The following is a 25,703-nucleotide window of genomic DNA, read 5'->3' as shown; positions in this document are numbered from 1 at the left end:
GAACATGTCCTTGTAGTAATAACTACTACAAGTAATACTTACCCTACCCTGCTTTTAACAGTCCTGGGAATTGAACCCAGGAGTGCTCTACCATCAAGCTACATCCCAGCTTTTTTTTTTTTTTTTTGAGACAGGGTCTCACTAAATTGCCTAGGCTGGCTTCTAACTTACGATCCTCTTGTTTCAGCCTCCTGAATTGCTGGGATTACAATACTATGCCATTTTAGTGGATGCAACTCTTGGTTACTTTTTGAGTGCCTAACACTGTATATGAAAATTTATTTGTATAGCTAATGTATGTCTCTAGAAGTTAAAATTTTATGGATTGTTTTTCCTTCTGTCAGGCAGTTAAATTAGGTGCATTAACAGTCTCAAGTTTAAAATAGAATAGAATGAGATGATTTAAAGCTAAACTGCAGTCTATTTCTCATTAATCTTATACCTAAGGAATAGCCCCTTGGAATGCAACTGGAAGCTTGGCATGTTTACCAGGGATATTATTCCTTGGTGGTACCTATGTAGAAGTTCATTTTAGTAGTACTAAGGCAGTTTATTAAACTCAATAATTGCCAGATAAGAATTATAAGGCAAGCAAGTTAATGAGGAAACCAAATTTATTAATTATGGATGTTCCAACGGCATTTTATTAGATATTGTGATAGTTTACGTTGACACCTGTTTGCAGAAAAATTATATCCCCTATTTCTATTAAAATAATTAATACTTCTGCAAGGTAAATTTAATTCCTTGAAGTAGAAAATTTTCTAATTCTCCAATATGGCAGTTTTATATCACTAATCAAAAATCATCTTTCTAAAATGTATATACTAAACTTGATGTAGACACAAAATTCTATATGCTCTGGTTCTTCATGTTGAAATATCTCAACTTCCAGAAATATGATCACCAGATCAAAAATGCCAGGGTTCTTTTCAAGGTTAAGATTTCAAAAGAGAAGAAAAAAAAAAAAAAATATATATATATATATATACAAATTTATTATATACAAAGATAAGCAAAAGAATATAAACTTTAGTCATAATTGACAATTTTGAAAATTCTTTAAATTATGGTGACCTTCTCCAAAAGACATGGCCACAAAGCCATGAATCAGAATTCTAGACAGTTTGCCCATAATAGCAATTTATATTGTAGAAAAGTTGGGTTTTGTGGGGGCTAATAAAGGAATGAAATGCTTTCATATCTAGGGAAAATCAATTAAAATCTCCCTGAAGAGGGGCTGGGGCTATGGCTCAGTGATAGAGCACTCGCCTGACACACATGAGGCACTGGGTTCAATCCTCAGCACCACATAAAAATAAAATAATAAAATAAAGATATTATGTCCACCTAAAACTAAATATATATATACATACATTTTTTAAATTATCCCTGAAGGAAGGGATACTCTCAGGGGTATGTTTATCAGTAACAGTAATTTTAGACATAATCACTGAAAAATAGTTTAGGATTTCTGGGTAAAATTCTGGTTTTCTCATAATAAAAAAGGAAACTTTGTAGTTCAACATATGGTTTGGTGACAAATTAAAAGGGAGAAAGTAAGCTGAGGAGAAGGCAACAGAGTTTATAGAAGAGGCAAGAAAATATAGATAAGTCTCATCAAGAAAATAAATGAGTTGGTCTTTTCCAAGGCCAAGTGTTGGAAATATTTATCTATGTAAGTTCAAGCCTAAAACAACACAATTCACATACGTTTTATATTTAATAATATACAAGAAAAATACTTTTCATTTGTTGTAGAAAGGCTACTTTATATGAAAAGCAAGAAACATACTTACTCAATAAAAATCCCAAATGAAATCCAACTTAATATATAGAAATTATAGGGATGACCAAACAATTGATTAAAATTCAACTACATTTACTGTACTGTCTTGACATATTCTACTCCTTTTTAATCTGTACACAAGGCTCAAGTACTAGGGTTTCAGGTTTTATTTTTGATTTTTCTTAAAAATAATATCAACTCTCAAATTAACTAAATATTTATCTGGGCTCGTAATGGTAATCTGCTCTTTGTAACAGAGTTCTCTGTAGATTCTTCCACTTTAGACCTCTCCACTGGGTTAAAGCCTTTGTTTTCTTTGTCTTTTCCATGTGATTTTTTATGCTGTGGATTTAAGAGGAGAAATTAAGTCAATATAATATAATGGGTTTTTTTGTTTTTGTTTTTTGGTACTAGGAATTGAACTCAGGGGCACTCAACCACTGAGCCTCATCCCCAGCCCTATTTTGTATTTTATTTAGAGACAGGATCTCACTGAGTTGCTAAGCGCTTTGCCATTGCTGAGGCTGGCTTTGAACTCCCGATCCTCCTGTCTCAGCCTCCCGAGCTGCTGGGATTACAGATGTGTGCCACCACACCCGGCAATATAATGTTTTATACACATTAATTATATTTTAATTTCAAAGTTTTCTGGGTTGTAGGCATGACAGCTTAGGTATGGAAAAATTCAGAAAAAGTTCAACACAAATTTGAGCAAACTGTATTTCTGGCAAGTACAGGTGAGTGTCTTTATATTCACCAATGGAAGGAATCAGATAAAAGAAATATTAGTTTTCTGCATTATTTTCTAAGACAAAATTGCAAATTATACTATACAGTAGTGGTTCTCAACAGGGAGTGATTTTTCTACCCAATGGACATGTGGCAATGTCTGAAGACATTTTGGGGCAGTTAACTAGGAAGTGGGTGCTACTGAATTGAGTAAAAGCCACAAATGCTACTAAACATCATACAATTATAACAAAATTTATCCAGTTTAAATATAAATATTGCTGCTGAGATATCCTGCTTAGGGAAACAAAGATTATTATTATTTATAAAAATCAATTCTATTTTTGACAGAGAAGCTAGTACATAGGCTATTTAAGAAACTGGTGTATCCAGAAACAAACCCATATACATAGCAGTTATCTCATACTAGACAAAGCCACCATAAACATATATTAGAGAAAAGGTATCCTCTTCCAACAAATGAATGGATCTGGGAAAACTGGAAATCCATATGTAGCAAAATGAAATTAAACCTCTATCTCTCACCTTGCCAAAACGCAACTCAATGTAGATCGAGGACCTACGCATTTGACCAGAGAGACCCTGTGCCTCCTAGAAGAAAAAGTAGGCCCAAATATCTAGCATGTCAGCTTAGGAACTAAATTCTTCAACAAGACTCCTAGAGCATAAGAAGTAAAATCAAGAATCAATAAGATAGCATCAAACTAAAGAGCTTCTTCCCAGCAAAGGAAACAATCAAGAATGTGAAAAGAGAGCTCACAGAATGGAAGAAAATCTTTGCCACTTCAGATAGAGCATTATTCTCCAGGATACAGAGAGAACTCAAAAAACTTTACACCAAAAAAGCAAACAACCCAATCAGTAAATGGACAAAGGAACTGAACAGGCACTTCACCAAAGAAGAAATATGAATGGTGAACAAATATATGAAAAACTATTCAACATCTCTGGCAATTAGAGAAATGCAAATTAAAAGCACATTGAGATTCCAGCTCACTCTAGACAGAATGGCAATTATCAAGAATACAATAAATGTTGGCGAGGATATAGAGAAAAGTTACACTCATACATTGCTGGTGGGGCTGCAAACTGGTGCAACAACTCTGGAAAAAAGTATGGAGATTCCTCAGATAACTTGGAGGAATCAACATTTGACCCATCTATCCCATTCCTCGGTTTATATCCAAAGGACTTCAAATCAACATGGTACAGTGACACAGCCACATCAATGTTTATAGCAGCTCAATTCACAGTGTTTAATCTATTGAACCCACCAAGGTGCCCTTCAACAAACGAATGGAAAAAGAAAATATGGTGTACACACAATGGAATATTACTCAGCCATAAAAAGAATGAAATTATGGCATTTGCCAGTAAATGGATGAAACTGGGGACTATCATGCTAAGTGAAATAAGCCAATCCCCCAAAAATAAAGGCCAAATGTTCTCTGATATGTGGATGCTAACACACAATGGGGCAGGGTTAGAGGGTGGAGAATAGAAGTTCAGTGGATTAGACAAAGAGGAGTGAAGGAAGGGAGGAAGGATGGGAATAGGAAAGACAGTAGAATGAACTGGACATAACTTTCCTACATTCATATATGAATACATAACTAGTGTAACTCCACATCATGTACAACCACAAGAATATAATCCTAATTAGAATAAGTTATATTCTATGTATGTATATGTGTGATACATCAAAATATACTATACTGTCATGTATATCTAAAAAGAACAAATAAAAAAATTTTAAAAACTAAAAGGTTGAAAAAACAAAAAAGAGAAACTTTGGTGTATCTTGTTTTTAAAAATTTATTTCACATTTCTTATTTGAGAGTTTTATTTCATTGGAATCCTCCTACTTGCCCATAAGGAATTGGTGATAATTGGGTGTATAATTATACCTATAATCCCTATAAGTAAACCTATAATCCCAGCAACTTTGGAGGCTAAGGCAGGAGGATCACAAGCTTGAGGACAACCTTAGCAATTTAGTGAGATCCTGTCTCAAAATAAAAAGTAACAAGTACTGGGGATGTAGCTCAGTCATTAAGCACCAATCCCCAGTACTACTACTAAAAAAAAAAAAAGATAGTGGTAACATTGATTGTGTACTCAGTCGTCAATGTTAAGACAAATCCTAAACTAACTTTCAAGTTTTAGACCCAGCACAGGGCTGGGGATGAGCTCAGTGGTAAAACACTTGCATAGGGCTGGGATTGTGGCTCAGCGGTAGAGTGCTCAACTAGCATGGGCGGGACCCAGGTTCGATCCTCAGCACCACATAAAAATAAAGGCATTGTGTTGTGTCCATCTACACCTACAAATAAATATTAAAAAACAAAACAAAACAAAACAAAACACTTGCATATATATCAGGCTGTGGGCTCAATCCCCAGCACAGCAAAAATAAAGCTCTCACCAAAAAAAAAAAAAAATTTTAGACCTAGAGAAATTCTCCATATCACTGTCTTTTAAATCCAGCAAACACCCCACATCAGACTGCTATTAGAGAAAAAATCACCTCTAGATTTCACCTAAACATCTAAAACCAAACCCCAAAGCCTTCCAATACTGTAGGGACTTCCTTGCTGTAGCTAAGTCACTAAGTCTAACCTCTAAAATGCCACAAACAATAATAATTAAAGGATTTCTGACCGGGGATTAAGTGGTCACTAAGGTTCTATCTTTCCCCCTTTTCCTAACTTCATAAGAAAAAGAAAGGGATCAAAAACTGAAATATACTTACAGTTCTTAAAAAGCAAAAAAGTAAAGCAAAAAGTAGGAAGAATTTGGGGATGAAATTGCTCTGAGGTAGACAGAGAGGAATTTAAGGGCATCTGTGCTAGAATTTTTAACAGTTTAAATCAGGGATAGAGAAAGAATGTTTGGACCTTGAGGAAAAAAGACCTGCAAATCTATTAAAAACAGGTACCCGCAAATACCTATCAGAAGCAACTCTCTAACTGTAAACTGTAGATGTCAATGTCTTACATAAGGAAATTCTTATTTTGCCTATGCTCATATCTTCAAAATAGAGGGAAAGATGACAATTTATAGTGCCATGTTCCCAACAGTGGGGAGGATAAGGAGAGGTCATAGGATTTAACTGCATAAGATCAGGGCAGTTAAGGAGCTCAGGAAACTTTGAGGAATAGTTAATAAGAGAAGAGCTTCAGGCAGGATAAATCACTAATATAAGAGGACTTCACTCTAAAAATCGCTTAAGCCTTCAAAATTTAATGGTCAGATACAAGATCTAGGCCTTCCACATCAAGATCTACAAGGTTTGGAAGAAGGAAGGCAGAAGGAAGAGAGAAATGACTCCTCTTAGTATCCATTCTGAGTATATAAGAAGGAGAAAGAGGATAAATGTAATAGCTAAAAATTACCAGCTAAGTATGTAGATTAAGTAAAAATTTGCCTTTATTTATCTAATAGAAAACCCTTTATCAATATCAGACTATATAAATAAGTTAAATCAGAAAAGTCAATAAGCCATCCCAAAGCAATGACTGAAAATTTGTTTGTTATGGTACACCAAGAGTAATGCCTTTACACTGAATAGTAAGTGACTGACTTGTGGGAGTTGTGGAAGGATTATCTGAAATTATATAATCAGATACCTGGAAAAACGGAACCCCACCACTTGAAGAACAATCCACACTGGTATCTACAGATGACTCTTGATTTAGAGGTTCTTCAATGTATTGCACCAGAACTGCCTTTTCTTCATCCATGTCCTAAAATAATAAGTCAGATGAGTGATTAAGTCCAATGCTTAAAATCATCATAAAAAAGGGTTAGATAGGGGCTGGGGTTGTGGCGTAGTGGCAGAGCACTTGCTTAGCATGTGTGAGGCACTGAGTTAAATCCTCAGCACCACATATAAATAAATTAAAAAATAAAGGTACATCAACAACTAAAAAATATTTTAAAAGTGGGGGGGAGGGGGGTGTAGATAAATGAGATGCAGGGCAGGTTTGAAGGGTAAATAATAACATTTTTCACATGAAATCAATCACGTCAAGATTAAGGGAGAATTCTAAAATTATGATACTTTAAATTTTACCTGATTATTTTCTTCTTTATTGTTTTCTGAACAACTCATCATCATTAACAGCTCAGGCTGATTCTTTTTCAGCTGATCAAGGAGCTGTTCACGTGGTTTGGTTCTTACTAATGTTGATGGGTATGAATAATTCTTTCTCTGTGGTGTTGTGCCTGGAGTGAACATTAGACAAGTGCGGAAAGTAGAAGTTTGAGATATAAATAATAATTTTTATTTTTTAAAATAAATTTTAAAAAAGTTTGGTGGTACTCGGGATTGAATCCAGGGGTGCTATACAATTAGCTACATCTTCACACCTTTTTATTATTTGGCTCTTGCTTTTCATTCAACATTTTAACAAAATTCCTAATTTCACTGATAAGTGAACAATAACCTTATAGGTCTTTAGCAGAAAAAATAAACTAACTTTTTTTTTTTCTTTCAGAGATGGGGTCTCAGTATGTTGCCCTGAGTGGTCTCAAACTCATGGACTCAAGTGATCCTCCTTAACCTTCTGAGAAGCTGGGACTACAGGCATGTGCCACCATGTCCAGCAGCTAACCCAACATCCTTTAGCACAATCTTCTTTTATAGTTGCTTTTTTAAAATAAAATTAAAAAAAAAAAAAGCTTTGAGGTATAATTCACATACCATAAATTTCACTTACTTTAAATGTACAATTCAATGATTTTTGGTGAATTTACAGGGTGTGCAACTATCACCACAATCCAAAGAATAATCCAATTATTTGTCCTGCATAAAATCTTTTTCATGAAGGACTCTGAATCATTATGATCTACTGATCTTTGCCATGTCTGATCTCTCAAATGGTAATAATTCCTATATGCTAACAGTCCACAACAAAATGAGAGGGACACATAACAAAATGCACAATGTGGTAAACTTTGCATTAAACTGGATTTAGTCAACAAATTCCTCCAATACTCTTGATATTCAAATATTATTTTATAGGGGCTGGGCATTTAGCTTAGTGGCAAGAGTTCTTGCCTAGGACACACCCTGGGTTAGGTCCTTGGTCCTGAAAAAAAAAAACGTCATTTTACAGAGTGCTAGATAGATGGCTGGTCAGTTTTATGATTTATTTTTAAAATGCCCTTTCTTAGATTAGTCAGTTCCTCGAATGTGAAATTTTACTAAATTATGATGTCTAAATTTTGTATATACCAGCTATAACATGACACCTAATACTTGATATTAAAACTATTTTGAGGTTCTAATTTTTCCATTATTAAATTGATTACAGTGAGATGAAAAATTCATATCAGGCAATTGATCAGCATCAGTTTTAAATAACATCTAACACTGTATAGCATTAAATTCAATTTCAAAAAATTAACAATTCTATTTCCTTTTTAAATTACCTGTCGGGATATCCAGTTTCAGATCCTGTTGCAGAAAGCAATTAAGCTTAGATAAGCCAATTTTTATACTTTCATTAAGCTCTAGACTTTGTACTATCAACTGCTTTTCATCAGTAGTTATCTGACCAAGAAAAATATTATGTTGGTTCTCATTAGCTTCTTTATGTCCACTTAATTTTTCAGTGATCTCTGAACTTGAAGTCTCACAACATTGGTTTACAACCTGTAATTGATACAAATAAGCTTTCATTACTAAAATTAAAGTTATCAAATGCTTTATTCAACATGTCATATCTCTTTACCTTGAAACTGTCCATTATAAAATTTAAAAACTTATACAAAAGTAAAGAGAACAAGATAATTAACCTCTTGTATTCATCAGCCAGTCTCAACATTTATCAACACATGGGCACAGATAAAATAAGACTGACCTCCCAGTCCTCATCATAAGGATTATTTTGAAGCAAATTCCACATCATTTCATCCATTTACTTCAGCATATGTCTAAGAATTAAGAGCATTTTAAGACAACTATCCTATCTAAAAATTTAATATTTATTCCTATAGATCAAATGTCTAGAGTATTCAAATTTCACCAAATGTTTTCCCCAATTGGTTTCTATGAACCAGAATTCATCACTAGATACTGAATATATCTTAATTAAGTGACTATATAATTTTTATCCAAACTAGGACACTTTTCAAAGCAATAAGCCCTATTCCTAATAATTACTCCAACATAACAGATATAGGGAAGGATTGTCTCAAGCAAACTAAGACTTAAGATTCTTTTGATCTACAAGTTATCCTTCCTCATCTTTTTTCCTTTAAAACTATTGTTGAAAAAATCAGGTTTTTACCCTTTTGGATATCTCAAATTCTGGATTTGGTCTATTGCATTGCCATCCCATATATTCCTATGTTCATCTGTATTTTCTATAAACTGGTTAAATTTACAGGCTTGATCTAATTCAGGCCTATTTCACAGGTGGAACTTCAGGCATACAATGCCCTGGTTATATCTGTTAAGATTAATCAGTGGGGCCAGATAAGGTGGCGCACACCTGTAATCCCAGAGGCTTGGAAAGCTGAGGCAGGAGGATCACGAGTTCAAAGCCTGCCTCAGCAAAAGTGAGGCACTAAGCAACTCAGTGAGACCCTGTCTCCAAGTAAAATACAAAACAGGGCTGGGGATGTGGCTCAGTGGTCTAGTGCCCCTGAGTTCAATTCCTGGAACCAGACTCTTAAAATATATATATATATTAATCACTGGATTCAGAAGTAGTTACCCTATTAATTAGAAAGTTCCTCTTAATCTCTCCCCTAACTCTTGAACATCTGATAAAATGACTTAGCAATCATTAATGGCCACAGAGGTTATTTCATTGGGAGTTGCAAAGTGATGATATTCAAATTGTATCATTTTTCCTTCATTTTACTTGCTGAGATTCTATGAAATACTTTTCTTTATCAATTATCCTGTTAAACCAAGATATGGCTCTTTGAAAAAAAAAATAGATGGATGTTGTTTCTCCTTATTTACCTGTTTTCAAAATAATGCATTGTTTCCCTATCATGATCCAAAAGAAACCCCTGAAATTTTAATGAATTAATTAGCTTTAATATAATTGATGTGTTTTTATCTATTGTCGTCATTATTCTTTTTTTTTTTTTTTGGTGGTGGTAGTGCTGGGGCTTGAACCCAGGTGCTTGTGCATGCAAGGCAAGCACTCTACTGAGCTATATCCCCAGCCCTCATAATTGTTTTTTTTTTTTTAATAGTTTTTTAGTTGTCGATGGACCTTTATTTTATTTATTTATTTATATGTGGTGCTGAGAATCCAACCCAGTGCCTCACACATGCTAGACAAGTGCTCCACTACTGAGCCACAACTCCAGCCCTAATTATTCTTATTGATGCTCCATTATACCATCTTAGAGCAGGGGAATGCTAACAGGTTGGCTATTAAGTTATCTGGACACAACATCAGGATTCTTTCATAGCTTCCTTCTGGTATGACTTGTTGTCTAGGCTCATAACCCTGTATGTTTTTTGTCTGTTATTTCTCTATGAACCCTGTTTCTTCTCCTTATCCCAGGTTGTTTATATAACTTAAAATACTTAAATTCTTTGAGTCTACTTTCTGAGAACATAGTGAAATCCTTTTATTGAACAGAAAAGAAAAACAAATCATAAAGGGCTCAAGCAAGTGTTAAGTTCAAGCAAACCCACAAGCCTATCAAGTATCCTTTGAGCAACCAAACCAAATCCTAAATTCTTAAAACAACAATAGGCTTGAAAGTACCTGGAGAAAAGTAAATACAAATGGAAAGTATTAAATATTTAAAGACAGAGTGCCCTTCCCTAAAGAAATAAGTAAAAAAATCAAGGTTAGATATAAGACAGAAATTGGATATTACATTAGGCATGTAGAAGACACATACCAAAGCATAAAACAAGATCATGTATAAGCATACCAAGTATTTTACTTAAAAGTTTAAGTCGGGCTTGGGTTGTGACTCAGCAGTAGAGCGCTCACCTAGCACGTTCGAGGCCCTGGGTTCGATCCTCAGCACCACACAAAAATAAATAAGTAAAATAAAGGTATTGTGTCCAACTACAATTGAAAAATAAATATTTTTTTTAAAAAGTTAAGTCATTATGTCTTAAAATATAATTTGTTTTGAAATCAGTTCTAAGCTAAGAATATTTAATTTTCTGATTATAACTATTCTCCCCAAAGTAGGTTCCAGGTACAAAATTATTACCTCCAACATGTTCTGGAGTTCCTCTTCCCTTTTATTTAAGCAAGATACCCACTGTTCAGAAAAACAAGCTGTGCTTGTGGTCAGAGACTTGCATCTCTGTTCAGTCTCTTGAAATATTTTTTCCAGGTTACTACTGAGTGTATCACAGTGTTTCACAGACTCTTCAACTAATTTTCTACCTTTTTGGTTAAAATGTCTGAGTTCTTGAGACAAGCCATCAGAATCAGTACCAAATTTTTTACTGTGAAAAGTTGTTTTGTTGATTATATCCTTAGATTTCCTAGAAAAAGAAAACATCATTGTTGAAATGGGAAACTAAGACTCAAAGGATATATACCTTCCCAAGATTATATACCTCTCAAGTGAGATTTGATGCAGGTAGTGTGGCTCCTGCTCTAAATGAATCTTCTAAATTCATTAAGAGCAGACTGACATCACCTCTACCATTAAATGACTTTTGAAAAAGTGGTCATTTCTCATAAAACCTTTCTCAGCCCTCTTCCAGATATGATGCTTCTGTTTGTAGTTCTCACAGTATTTATCTAGATAGTTACTAAAATGTCAAAAGCAGTTATGATTATTGTACATGAGTATCACCCAGATTTCCTAGGTAATTCTAGTGAGTATACATAGCATATATAAAATATAGGAAAATAATGACACAGGCACAGGAAGAAATGGGAATATACTATTATAAAGTCATTTTATTACACATGAAAGAAAAGATTATTTGATGATAGATTTAAGTTATTTTAAAACACTATATGAGATATGGTGGTTCATGCTTATAATCCTAGTGACTTAGGAAGCTGAAACAGGAGAACTGCTAGTTCAAGATCAGCCTTAGCAATTTAGTGAGACCCTCAGCAATTTAGAAAGATTCTATCTCAAAATTAAAAAAATAAAAAAACAAGGACTGGGGATGTGGCTCAATGATAAAGTGTCCCTGGGTTCTATCCCCACTACCAAAACAAGAACAACCAAAAACCAAAACCCAAAAACAAACAAAAAAAACATATTTCAAATCCTGAAAAAGCCACTTTAAAAGGTAATAAAAAGTGTAAAGTCAATGTAAGAGAGAAAAATGAAAACATAAAAATGTTCAATTTAAATTAGGAAAAAGAAAGGGGAAAAATGAAATAAAGAACAAATGATGCAAGAAATAGAAAACAGCAGATCTACAGATTTTAATATAATCATGTTAACTTTCATTTTAAATGCAAGTGGTCTAAATATATGATTAGAGCCACAAATTGGGGGCTCTGGCATGGTAGCACTTGCTTAGCATGTATGAGGCCTGGAGTTTGCTCCTCAGCACTATACAAAAGAAAAAAAGGAAAAAAAAGAAGTCCATATTGTTAAGTTTGACAAAAAAGAGCAGCTAGCTATATTTTGTCTATAAAAAACATATTTTAAATATAAATATTTAGGCCAAAAGTAAAGGGATGGAGAAAGATACATCATGCAAATCAAAGGAAAGCTGAAGTACCTATATTAATTTCAGATAAAACAGACCAGAACACGGAGGACTACCAGGGATAAAAAGGGATCGTTGCTGGGAATGGTAGCACATGTCTATAATCACAGCAATTGCGGCAAAAGGATCCTAAACTGCCAGGTGCTGTGGCACACACCTATCATCCCAGTTGCTTGGGAGGCTGAGGCAGTAGGATTGCAATTTCAAAGCCAGACTCAGCAAAATCAAGGTGCTAAGCAACTCAATGAGACCCTGTCTCTAAATAAAATACAAAATAGGGCTGGGAATGTGGCTCAGTGGTCAGGTTCCCCTGAGTTCAATCCCTGGTACCAAAAAAAAAAAAAAATCCTAAATTCCAGGCCAGCCCCAGCAACTTATAAAGTCGATTATAAAATAAAAGTTACAAAATGGGTTATAAAAATGCAATAATAAATAAAATACCTTACTGATGAGTTCAATAGTAGTTTAGAAATTATAGAGGAAGACTCAGTGAACTTGAAGAGAGGTCAATAGAATTGATTGAATTTGAACAAGAAAGATGTATGTTTATCTATTTATCTGAATAAAAGATATAAAGCTTTCTCTTCAGGGGACATAATAAAAGAGCTAACATTGTGTCATCAAAAGTCACAGAAGGAAATTGGGTGTGTAATCTCACAAGCCTGTAATCCCAGCAACTCAGGAGGCTGAGGCAGGAGGATAGAGAGTTCAAAGCCAGCCTCAGCAACAGCAAGGCACTAAGCAACTCAGTGAGACCCTATCTCTAAATAAAGTACAAAACAGAGCTAGAGATGTGGCTCAGTGGTCAAGTGCCCCTGAGTTCAATCTCCAGTACCAAAAAAAAAAAAAAAAAGTCACAGAAGGAGAGGACAGAGTGTATGGGACTGGAAAATATTCAAAGAAATAAAAGATGAAAATTTCCACATTTGGTGAAAGGCACAGCCAACAGATTACAAAAGCTGAACAAATCCAATAGGGCACACTGAAATAAATACATTAAATAGACATGTAATTATATTTCTAAAAATTAAAGATGAAGACAAAATTCTTAGAAGCAGCTGCAGATAATCTGCCAATAGGGGAACAATTACTTTAATAATGAAAATCTGATCTTATGGAGGCCAGAAGGAAATGGAAGAACATACTTCAAATACTGAAAAAAAGAACTCAATCCTGAATATTACATACAATAAAAATATCTTTCAGGAATGAAGGTGAAATCAAGACATTCTCAGACAAAGGAAAATAGAATCTGTGGCTTGTAAACCTGTCCTGCTCTTAAAGGAAGCTTGAGATTTCCATAAGGAAAAATTAAAAGGGTAAAAATATGGGTAAGTAGAATATCCTTCTCATGAGTTTAAAATATATATAGGAAAAAAAATTGAAACTTGACAAATCTTATAAACTTTTAAATACATATGTATACATACTTTAAAATAGATCATGGACTTAATGACTTACTGTAAAATATTGAGATGGGAGTGGGTATAGCTCAATGGTAGAGCACTTGCCTAGCGTGTGTCAAGGGCTCTAGGTTTGATCTCTAATACCAAACATACATACACCAACCTAAATTTAATTTCAAGTAAAACATGAAATTCTAAAACTGTTAAAAGAAAACATAGGGGATACAGCTCAGTAGCAGGGCACTTGCCTATCATGGAGGTCCTGGGTTCAATATGGTAAGTATACAGGACTGACAAGCAATGAGGCTAGAAAACCACAGAAAACCCTAGTGCAGATATAAGCAAACTTTTTCTTAAAAAGCCAGACGGCAAGTATTTTAGGTTTATGGTGCAATGATTCTGATGACAACTACACTGCTGCAGTGCACAGGCAGTCAAAGACAACATGTAAACAAAGAGGTAAATTATAAACAAATTGTTTATGATTATAGGAATCCAGCCCATCAGCCATTGTTTACCTAACCCTGTTCCAGTTAGTAAGCATATTTTTTTTTATCAGTGATGTAGATTAGAAATTGTGAAATTACTCAACATGTATTTTAAGACTGAAAAATAAGAAAATATATTGGGCTGGGGTTGTGGCTCAGTGGTAGAGTGTGTGTCTAACGTGTGAGGCTATGGGTTCAATCTTCAGCACCACATAAAAATAAATAAATAAAATAAACGTGTTATTTAAAAAAAAAATAAGAAAATATATTGTGAACAATAGCCAAATTTTTCACTGCCTGAAAAAGAAGCACAAATATGGATAGAAAGTTATTTATGTGTTTATACACTTAAGTTATACCCACATACATACTAACTTGTTAACAAATGAGAAATTTACTTGAAAATATATAAGAACTATATGCACTATTTGAAACTCTTTTTTTCTTAAATAATTCAGAAGACTTATAGAAAGTTGAAAAGAATTTAAAAATAGCTTACTGCTCTGTATTTTCTTGGACATTCTTGAGTGGTTTCTGGATGTTTTTACACTTTTCCTCCAAAGCACAGAATCTCTCTGCCCAAAGATTGATTAACTGGCAAAGCTCCTATAAGAAGATGGGAGAAAGGGAAAAGACTTGTAATTATGACAGTTGAACACTTTTTTCTGCATATGACTGATGGATGACATGAAGTCTTCTTCTGTAGGTGAGAATAATATAAATTCTTGAGAAGTTCTTTAACTTCACTTCTCTCCCATAGAGGAAAGAAGTGAAAGTGATACAAAAAGGATAGTATTTATAGATATTTTTTAAAAAGTAAATAATTATAATTGCAAACTTTGCTGTTTTAATTGTTAGTAACAAATTACTTTCATTATACTTCAAAACACATCCAGGTATCACATTATGTTTGAGAACCATTGTGACAGGTACATAGTTACTTTCTAACTGATGATAACACTAGAAAGGGAAATTGATGATGATAACTTAATGGGTCAAGCAATCCAAAAATATTAATTACTGGAACTAAAAAAATTTATAGGATCTAGCTGAGTTTTATTAATAAAATATAATTAGATTCTTATATCTTTACTTATACATAATATCTTTAAAAACAAGTTCTTATAGGCACATAACAAAATGAAGAAATTGCAAAATGAAGAAGCTACACTAAAGATTACAAGGAAGAGTTGGAAACATATCCAGGACTTATATTTACTGTTCATTCCACTTAATATCTCTTAATATATACCTAACATTCTGATTGTGAAAAAGTCTGTTAGTAATTCTACTAGTCCAAAAGTAGAGGGTAATACAGGTATTATCAGATTTATCTACAATATGTGTTCAAAGTTTACACAATTGTTTCATTAGTGTTCACTTTAAATTCTAGAAAACCCAAGGAATAGTTCACTTAGTAAATTTGCTTCTTTAAAGCCAGGGAAATCAAAGCATTCATGCAAGATATATTTTGGATCAAGTTTCCTATTTGGCTACCAATTTTAAGCATTACAAAACAGCTAATTTATTAAAAAATGATCAGCCTTAGAATATGACATATATATAAAACAATTTTTTTTGCAAGTTTAAAAGCAGCTTAAAGACAGATCGATGGAATTTACCAAATCTCAACAACAAATATATATACATATATATAAAAGAAAGAGAAAGATCTATACAACTCTTCCCTCAGGAATTACATACAATAAAAGATCTATATATGTATAGGTATCTACAAAGTTATAAATAGATTTAAGGCAGATACCCTACATAGAGGTATAAGAAATTACTGCAATTTCAAATTGCCAAGAAATGTATAGAAGAGGCACTCACAAATGAATGCCTTTTAGGCATGTGTAATATGTAAAATGAAATATTGTTTGAGCTCCCAAGGTCTCAGTGTCTTCATTAGAAAACTGGGCAAGTCATAGGATCTGTATCTGTATTGATGGGAGGAATAAACAGAATAAACAAGTGTTAACTATAATTTTTACTAATTTCTGATGTTAATCCTCCCTGAAAAGTTTCATGCTTACCTATTTCAAAAACTAATATTCTATTTTAAAGTTGTTGTATTTCATACCTAAAAACCTTGATGTGTTTCCCCCTCTCGTTTTGATTGACATAGATATGACTTCCTCCCTACCTCCAAAGAAAAAGAACTTTTTTTTGCTCACTAAATCATGTCAACAGTTTTCAGTTTTATTGACCACAGTGCTGTCATTTCATGATAGGCTAATTTAATAAAACTTAAGATTTTCATTATTACTCAAATCTTTTTTTTTTTTTTTAGAATTTTAATATTTATTTTTTAGTTTTCGGTGGACACAACACCTTTGTTTGAATGTGGTGCTGAGGATCGAACCCGGGCCACACGCATGCCAGGCGAGCGGGCTACCACTTGAGCTACATCCCCAGCCCCATTTCTCAAATCTTAATCATAATAGAAGTTTTTTTCCACATATCTGCTAATAGAGATTATGGTTTGAAGGTTTGGCTTTAGTTTAAAGCTGCACATATTGAAGAATAGTTTACCTGGAAGAGAAGTCATGAATTATATTTATAATCAATCATTAAAAATTAAAAATTGTATTAATTTACTAGAATTTAAATATCTGTCACCAATGAGACAGAAGAGAGCAGGTGCAGTGGCGCACACCTGTAATCCCAGCAGTTGGGGAGGCTGAGATAAGAGGATTGCAAACTCAAAGCCAGCCTCAGCAACTCAGCGAGACCCTGTCTCAATATGAAAAATATAAAAAGACTGGGGATGTGAGTCAGTGACTAACTGTCCCTGGGTTCAATCCCCAGTACAAAAAAAGGAGAAAAAAAAAAGACATAATGAAGAGAAAGTAGGGCTTAGTTTATGAAAGATACTACTACCCATGTCATTCTAGAGAAAAGAACTTGCAACATCATGTTCAGTTTAACTGTTATAATCATTTTTCTCTAAAGATATTTTTTTTCTTTTTTTGCTAATCTTTCATCTTGGTGTAAAGAAAGGCTGTTGTGTCATAATGTGCTTCAGCATAGGGTTCTACATGTAGGAAATTCTCAAATGTTAACTGATTAAGAGAAGTATTTTCAAATATTTGACATTAATTATTGTTATAAGGAACAATGGCTATGGAACTTACAAGCATCCTGCCTCAGCCTCCCCAGTCACTAGGATTACAGATGTGCTCCACTGCACCTGACTTTGCTTTGATTTTGGATTCTCTGTTTTGGTTACTAAAATATACTACATTCCACTGGGACAGGTTTTCTAAATTGGTTTTAACAGCATTCAGATTGTGTAACAGATCATTAAACCATATCAAACCATCATAAAACTTTCGTTTTACATTCTCATATCAATTAAAGATGATACCTGTGAGGGCTGGGGCTTTGGCTCAGTAGTAGAGTGCTTGATCTAGCACGTGTGCACTGGGTTCAATCCTCAGCACCACATATAAATAAATAAAAAATAAAGGTACATCAACAACTAAAAGATGTTTTGAAACTATTTATTTTTTAGTTGTAGTTGGAAACAATACCTTTATTTATTTATTTTTATGTGGTGCTGAGGATAGAACCCAAGGCCCCATACATGCTAGGTGAGCACTCTACTGCTGAGCCACAACTCCAGCCTCAACAACTAAAAAAATTTAAAAAAACAAAAAAGAAGAAGATACCTGTGAATGGGTTTGTTTTATGGTATTCAGGTCTTCACTTAAGTTTTCACAAAGTGTCTGTGATTCAACCAAGGAGGAAATTGTATTTTCTTGTAGTTCATGTAGATTGTTACACAATGTACTGAGAAAGCCATCCATTTCTTTTTTCTGATCTTCTATCTTTGAAGGAAAAAAAACACATTAGTTTCTTTCTTAAATAGCACATAAATTTTGACATATAAAAAACATAAACAGGGGCTGGGGTTGTGGCCCAGTGGTAGAGCGCTTGCCTAGCACTTGCAAGGCGCTGGGTTCTATCCTCAGCACCACATAAAAATAAATAAATAAAGTAAACAAAGGTATTTAAAAAAATTTTTTTAAGAAAGAACATAACATTTGTTACCTTATCAGCCACTGTCAATGAAGTCTTGAAACTATGCTTCAGTTGACTATTGATCTCCAATATATGCACCACAGCAGGTTTTAAAATTGTCTCCAGTGAACTTAGAAGGCCAGTTGAAAATTCATTCTGGTTTTAAAAATAAGCAAACAGTCTTTATAAAGAGTATTTTACTTCCATAAACCTGGCTGGTTACATAATAATATCTTAAAATCTTCAGCAACTAAACATGAACATTAAAATTCTAAACTGACATTCTCTATTTTTTATAATCTACTAAGATATCTGATCTGTATATCTAAAATTAATATTCAGCATAAGTCACTTAGTCCTACATCTAGTAATTAAGAAAATGGTCAGTTGGTGCATAATATATTCTTTTTATTTTATTTTATTTTTTTAGTTGTAGATGATAGCAAACCTTTATTTTATTTATTTTTATGCAGTGCTAATGGATAGAACCCAGTGCTTCACACATGCTACTAGGCAAGTACTCTACCACTGAGCCATAATTCCAGCCCACATAGTATATTCCTAACAGTCTAATGAAACAAGTCAAAATTCAGAAGAGAGGAAATGAGTCAATTGATAAGATTTCACCATTCCAAAGGAAATTAAAAAACAAAACAAAACCTCAAAACCCACAGGTATATTTTTTGAAAATAAATTTCAACTAAGTTTAGGTTACCAGTCAGAAAGACTGAGTACAAATATTTACCAAGAGTAGGCTTTGGGCTAGAGGTGTTTGACTCTGAAGGTCTGATGACTAAGAGCCTAATCTATCAGAAGAACTTGTGAAGTTCTTGTTCTTATCAAGTTATATGGAAAATTAACAATGTAGTGTAGATTAGAAAGTTCTATAAAAAGAGAAAAAAAGCTGGGCACTATGGAGCATGCCTGTAATCCCAGCAGTTTGGGAGGTTGAGGTAGTAGAATCCCAATTTCAAAGCCAGTCTCAGCAACTTAGTGAGGCCCTAAGCAATTTAGCAAAACCCTGTCTCAAAATAAAAAATAAACAAAAAGGGCTGGGGTTGTGGCTCAGTGGTAGAGCGCTTGCCTAGCATGCATGAGGCACTGGGTTCGATTCTCAGCACCAAATACAAATAAATAAAATAAAGGTCCATAAACAACTTTAAAATTTTTTTTTAAAAGGGCTGGGAATGTGGCTAAGTGGTTAAGCACTCCTGAGTTCAACCCCTAGTATCAAAAAATTAAAACATAAATTCTGATCTAAACCTCTTTTCACTAAGGAAGGGGAAACAAAAACAGAAATAAAATAGTAAGTACTTAAACTTGGGGAAAAAATAAAAAATAAATAAATAAATAAATAAATAAATAAATTAGTAAGTACTTAAAAAATACTGGTTTTCTTTGGAAAACTAATTCCAACTAATTCTGTAGGAGCAATAGTCATCTCTTCTTTTGAATTAGGCAATGTTTTCACCTTGTTATGCAGGAAAACATTCATAAATAAAGACTACCATTTAGTGAATAAATCAATTTCTGAAACATTAGTAAAGACAAAATATGTTTAACTTTGTCAATTTCAATGAAGGTCAGCTAACATTTATAATATTTATTTGGAAAATACTGAATAAATATTGTTAACTTCAAAAAGGGAGGCAGAGAGCCTGCATAGGAAAAAAAATAGAATATGGTCAAGAACTTCCTAGCAATCCATATAATTACAGTATAAAAAATATAAATCAGGTATGAAAGAGGTAATATTAAGTATAATTACATGAGTGATTTCTATAGAATCATGGGGAAAAGCTTTAGAATCAAAGCTTTGGGGTTGGGGTTGGGGTTCAGTGGTAGAGCACTCACCTAGCATGTGCGAGGTTTGATCCTCAGCACCACATAGAAAAAAAATAAATTAAATAAAGATATTGTGCCCAACCACAACTAAAAAATAAATATTAAAAAAAAAAAAAAAAGAAAGAAAGAAAGGCTTGGTCACACAGATCTAAACCTGGATATTGTTGTATGTGCTCCTAGAATTCTTTTTCTTTTTTTTGGCAATGGGGATTGAACCCAGGACCACTTAACCATATAAGCCACATCGCCAGCCCTTTTTTATATTTTATTTAGAGACAAGGTCTCACTGGAGTTACTTAGGCCCTCACTAAATTGCTGAGGCTGACTTTGAACTCACCATCCTCCTGCCTCTGCCTCCCAAGCCACTGGGATTCTAAGCGTGCACCACCATGCCTGGTTGTGCTCCTAGAATTCTATTTACTATTTTTCTTAAATTACTATTACTAGTACATATGACTATTACTATCACACATTACTATTATTATCATACACTATTATAGTTTAAAAATTATCCAATATCCCCTTTCTGGTTGAAAGTTAGTTTAACATGATTATGCCAAGGACCCTTGAAATGAGGAGGGCGTGCCAATTTCTATGCCAACTAACAAGTCATGAGTCTCTTTGATTCATTTGGAGTTAAAGCTGCCCTTTACTTATTAGAAAGCTTATTGATAACTCCTATTCTTAACCATACCAGATACAAGTGAAAAAAGTGTCAGAACTTAATTACATACATTTGGAAACCAATCTTTCGGGGGGTGGGGGGGAATACAGTGGAAGCTGGCATGGTGGCATATGCCTATAATTCCAGTGAATCAGGAGTCTGAGACAGAAGGATTTCAAGTTCGAGGCCAACCTCAGCAATTAAGCAAGGCCCTAAACAACCTAGTGAGACCTTGTCTCAAAATTTTTTTAAAAAGTGTGGGTTGGGGGGCGGGGGGTACAGTGGCAATGTAGCTCAGTGATAAAGCATCCCTGGGTTCAATCCCCAGTACCGAGAAAAAAACAAAACAATGGAAAGACTTGTCTCTAAAACTGTAAATATACTCTTTCAAAGAGATGTATATCATTGTGTCTAGCAAAGCTTAAGATAAAAGAAGAGTAATTAACATTGTTTTTTGATGACTTATCAAATAAAGCCCTTCAAAAATAATTAAAGATATTTACTAACAATAAATTTCTGTAGTACAGTTTTAGTTTCTGCTGCTAATGATTGTTCTTCTAATATCATATTAGAAATTTGAGAAATATGAGTCGACACATTTTCTGGAACAGATGTGAGAGATCCAAGTGCTACTGTAGTAATAGTGTCTAATGCAGAGACACTAGAAGACATCAGATTTCCTATAACAATGACAAAAAAAAAAAAAAAGAAAGAAATATGTAAATTTTGACATAAACAAACATATTTAAATACAGATAGACCCACTTCAAAAAGGTAGGCAAAATTATATCCTTGTTGTGGAATTTGTAATAATACAAAAGCTTAAAAGAAATGGCTCCCTACTGAAGGAAGAAAAGATTTTAAATACATCTTATATATGTCCTATAGTGTTCTATAAGCCCTTGACATATTTACAAGTATATCAAACTTAACTATAACAGTAAACCAAAAATTAGAATATACTAAAATTAATCTCTAAAATATAGAAGGGAAATGAACTAGAAATCAATACAAAAATTTATAGTGATTGGCTGAATGTGACTAGAATCTAGATGATTTAAAAATTTTTACATTTCTGGACCTTCTAAATTTTCTGAGTATATTTTAATAAAAAGTAAACTAATACTTTTAAGCGTGTTCTTTCTAAAAGGAGAGAGCAATGGAACAGTTAAAAATAATGACACACATACATATTCTGAGAGTAAAGCAAACTTTTAAGATATATATTCCCAAAAGAGGAAAAAAAAATAAGAGTTGCAAAATGTTTGTGCAGAGGAAATTTCTATAATAAGAGCTCAATAAATTTAAGAGTACTAAATCCCCAGGGTCAGGAAAAAAGGGAACTTTAACTTCTAAATTTATTTGATTATTTAACAAACATATATAGAAAACAGGAGGAAATTACCCTCTAAGGTTTGTTTTGTTTAACTCAAAAAAGCATTAATCTTGGGGCTGGGGTTGTAGCTCTATGGTAGAGCACTTGCCTTGCATGTGTGAGGCACTGGGTTTGTTCCTCAGCACCACATAAAAATAAATAAAGTATTGTGTCTATGTACAACAACAACAACAACAAAAAATTTTTAAAAAAAGCATTAATCTCCACTCTAAATAAATAGTGTATGCCTTGGGGAGGGTACTAGTGATACTGTCACCTGATTATTTTCCTGTATTAAATTATTAGTTTTGAAATTCGCCTCACATGGAACACATAAAGTCTAGAATAATTAGAAATACTGAAACTTACCAAACAAAGTCTTGTGAACTTCTAGCATGGCCTTTTGTTTTGAGCTGCCATCCTTAATTAATTCCTCCATATCATTAAATAGACTATTCAAGTTTTTGCCAAAAATATCCTGAGCTTCTGCATTATGTTGGTCAATTGCCTTCTTACGATCCAGTTTGGAATGGAGACCAGATACATCTGTTGTTGTTTCTTTAACTGTGTTGAGCAACTACATAAAATTTAAAAAATAATAATAAATATTGAGTAACAACAAATCTGACCATTATGTACCAATAAAAAAAACATGGAAAATGTTAAGATAAAAGCAATCTAATGAAAATATGTATGCTACATAAGAATTTCTCTATAAGAACTGGTAAATTTTAGACATCAAAAGAAATGCTTATATGGTAATTTATCCAAATCTCTAGTAATGCTTATTTCTCCTCAGCTATCTATACAAGGAAATTGACTTTGCAAATTTATTGCAATAATCATATCCCCTCACATTTTTTTTCTATTATGTTTTACTATCTCCTCAAAGTACACCTAATTAAAAAATGCAATACTTTCATCATCTTCCATCATTAGAAGACAGCAAAATCTTAATGACTATTTAGTTTGTCTTCACCACAAAGCAAAAGCATCCCATCATATTATAAGTGTCTACAAAATATAAAGTCATGCTCCATTTTAACTTTTGACTTGAGTCAGCATCTAATGTGAGAAAAATATAGATAAAATAGTACAACAATATTTTTTAAATTGACACAAATGTCATTTATGTTGAATAAACAGAATCTCATAGTTAATATGTAAGCATAGAAAGTTACTTCTACCATTCTCTAATTTCTTTAATACAAGTACAAATCAAAACAAAGGACAAACCTTGCTGGCAGTATCATGAAGTTTCTCTTCAGTACTTTCCAAAGCTGATGAGATATATTCTTCTTTAACAAGTTGTAATTTAGTTTCTTGCAAATGTTTTTGAGTGGTTTCAAGTTCCTGTGTCTTATTTTGCAGGTCAGATTTACATTGGTCAAGTTCATTTTTATTATCCATAAATAACTCTGTAACCTAAATATAATACATTAAACATTTAAGAATTTTAAAAATGCTGGGGCTAGCTGGGCATTGTGGTATACACCTGTAATCCCAGCAATTTGGAAGGCTGAGACAGGAGGATCACAAGTTCAAGACCAGTCTCAGCTGGATGAGGTGGCTCACGCCTGTAATCCCATTGGCTCAGGAGGCTAAGATAGGAGAATCCCAAGTTCAAAGCCAATCTCAGCAACAACGAGGCACTAAGCAACTCAGTGAGACCTTGTCTCTAAATAAAATACAAAACAGGGCTGGGGATGTGGCTTAGTGGTCAAGTGCCCCTGAGTTCAACCCTGGTACCAAAAAANTTGGTTAGTTACCTGGTTAGTTCAGGAGAACAAAACAAATTATTCCTAGATAAAAGTTATAACAAATTACCAGGCAGGTTAGCACATTTTATATGGCATCTGGTTTCTTCCTGTAAGTTTACTCAAAACTTTAGAGATTAAATAACAGATCTATGCAGTGGTGTTAATTCTTTAGTTTTCTTCCAACACTGTCAGTGGATCTGTGTTATAAAGGTGTTAATGTGAGGACGTATGGCAGAGTCAGGTCTCCCCCCTAATATAATACTTTTATTTAACACCCAATCTTTCCCAATCTCTGTATTCCTTCATCTGATAAACATGTTAACAAAAACTCCTCAGCATTAACTTTACAACTTTAACAACTCTCAAAGTTCAGTTATTCATCTGCTGCATAATGATGTTTCAGTCAACAACAGACTGTGTGTGATAGTCCTATAAGATTATAACAAGCCAGGGGCTAGCAGTATAGCTGAGTAGTAGAATGTTTGCCTAGCAGGCATAAGACCCTAGATTCAATCCCCAGTACTGATGAGAGAGAAAAGATTATAATGGAACTGAAAATTTTCTATCACCTAGTGAAGCCAGAGCTGTCATAATGTTATTACTCATGTGTTTGTGATGATGCTAGTATAAACAAACTCACTGTGCTGCCAGTCATATTAAAAAACAACACAATCGTGTATAAACCATAATAAATGATGATAATGAATGACTATGTTTCTGGTTTATGTACTTACTGTACTATATACTCTATCTAGAGTGTACTCCTAGTTAATAGTAAAACAGCCGTAGGTAGGTGTTTAGGCACCTCACTTTAGAAGGTCAAGGCATTATAATCAAAGGAGATGACAGCTCACTGTGTGTTTATTGCCCCTTTACTGACCACTTTCCAGGGAACCAAGATGTGGAGGTAGAAGAAAATGGTATTCATGATTCTCACCCTTTATAGGCCTAGGCTAATGTGTATGTTTATCCTAACTTTTAACAAAAAAATTTGAAAAGTAAAAGAATAAATATATTTAAAAAATTGGCTATACTGTATATTCTAGATGTATAGGCTTGTATATGATGTTTATGCAACAATGAAATCACCTAATCTAATAATGCATTTCTCAGAAAATATCCCAGTCATTAAACAACACCTGGCTAAATTTTTGTAGCTTTTTCATTAAAATTAATAATAGTAAAATTATGATATAATTTACTTTCAGCATAAGAGCCAGAAAAAAAAAATCCTTAAAAGAGAAAAATGGGGGGCTGGGGATGTGGCTCAAGTGGTAGTGCACTTGCCTGGCATGCGTGGGTGCTGGGTTCAATCCTCAACACCACATAAAAATAAAAAATAAAGATATTGTGTCCACCTTAAAAAAAAAAAAAAACCTAAAAATTAAAAAAAAGAAAAGAAAAATGGGTCCTTCCCATTCTAAAGTTTTATTTTAATATTTGCTTTTCAAGTAACATTTAATGTTTCGAATGCTTACCCTATTTAGTTCCTCCTCAACAGCACCAATTTTTTCAATCAATTCTACAATCTGTTCTTCTTGAACAGTTAATTTTCCATTCATGGCTCTAAAATAAAGTTTAATGAGTTTAACAGTTAATATTTTTTTCCAATCCTACAAAATATTAGAATATAACATAATGATGACAGTTACACAAACTCATCTCCACCACTTAGAAATGAAATAACACCATGAAATAACACCTAAGTTTTGATAAGCAATAAACATAAATTGCAAAAAACAAATGTTTTCTCAGTCTTTGTTTTATAAATGAAACATTTTTCTTTTGACTCAAATTCTGAAACTGAAACCAACATATAAGGGTAAAGCATGTGTGTGTGTGCATCAAATTTGAGAAGCCAGAAAGCTAAAAGAGGGCTGTAACTCACTTACAGTAGAGACAAGGAGGGATACAACCT

At 33.5% G+C, this 25,703-nt stretch overlaps 1 protein-coding gene across 1 annotated transcript in view; it reads right to left on the bottom strand.

Moving 5' to 3' along the window:
* Window positions 1-596: 596 nt before the first annotated feature.
* Kif11 (kinesin family member 11) overlaps window positions 597-25,703 on the bottom strand; it is a 49,291-nt gene continuing 24,184 nt past the window's right edge. The window contains exons 11-22 of the mRNA XM_015500122.2: window positions 25,264-25,351; window positions 23,262-23,450; window positions 22,395-22,602; window positions 21,158-21,330; window positions 18,172-18,297; window positions 17,790-17,948; window positions 14,615-14,721; window positions 10,745-11,024; window positions 7,976-8,198; window positions 6,615-6,766; window positions 6,169-6,285; window positions 597-2,131 (exon numbers count right to left, since the gene is read on the bottom strand). Of these exons, the coding sequence (XP_015355608.1) occupies window positions 2,000-2,131; window positions 6,169-6,285; window positions 6,615-6,766; window positions 7,976-8,198; window positions 10,745-11,024; window positions 14,615-14,721; window positions 17,790-17,948; window positions 18,172-18,297; window positions 21,158-21,330; window positions 22,395-22,602; window positions 23,262-23,450; window positions 25,264-25,351 (1,954 nt within the window). The 3' untranslated portion in view covers window positions 597-1,999. The remainder of the gene's footprint in view (window positions 2,132-6,168; window positions 6,286-6,614; window positions 6,767-7,975; window positions 8,199-10,744; window positions 11,025-14,614; window positions 14,722-17,789; window positions 17,949-18,171; window positions 18,298-21,157; window positions 21,331-22,394; window positions 22,603-23,261; window positions 23,451-25,263; window positions 25,352-25,703) is intronic.

Source organism: Marmota marmota, unplaced genomic scaffold (genome assembly GCF_001458135.2).
Source record: "Marmota marmota marmota unplaced genomic scaffold, marMar, whole genome shotgun sequence".
NCBI classification, from domain to species: domain Eukaryota; kingdom Metazoa; phylum Chordata; class Mammalia; order Rodentia; family Sciuridae; genus Marmota; species Marmota marmota.
Note: the sequence above shows the minus strand (reverse complement) of the source record. Positions and strands in the feature narration are given on the sequence as shown.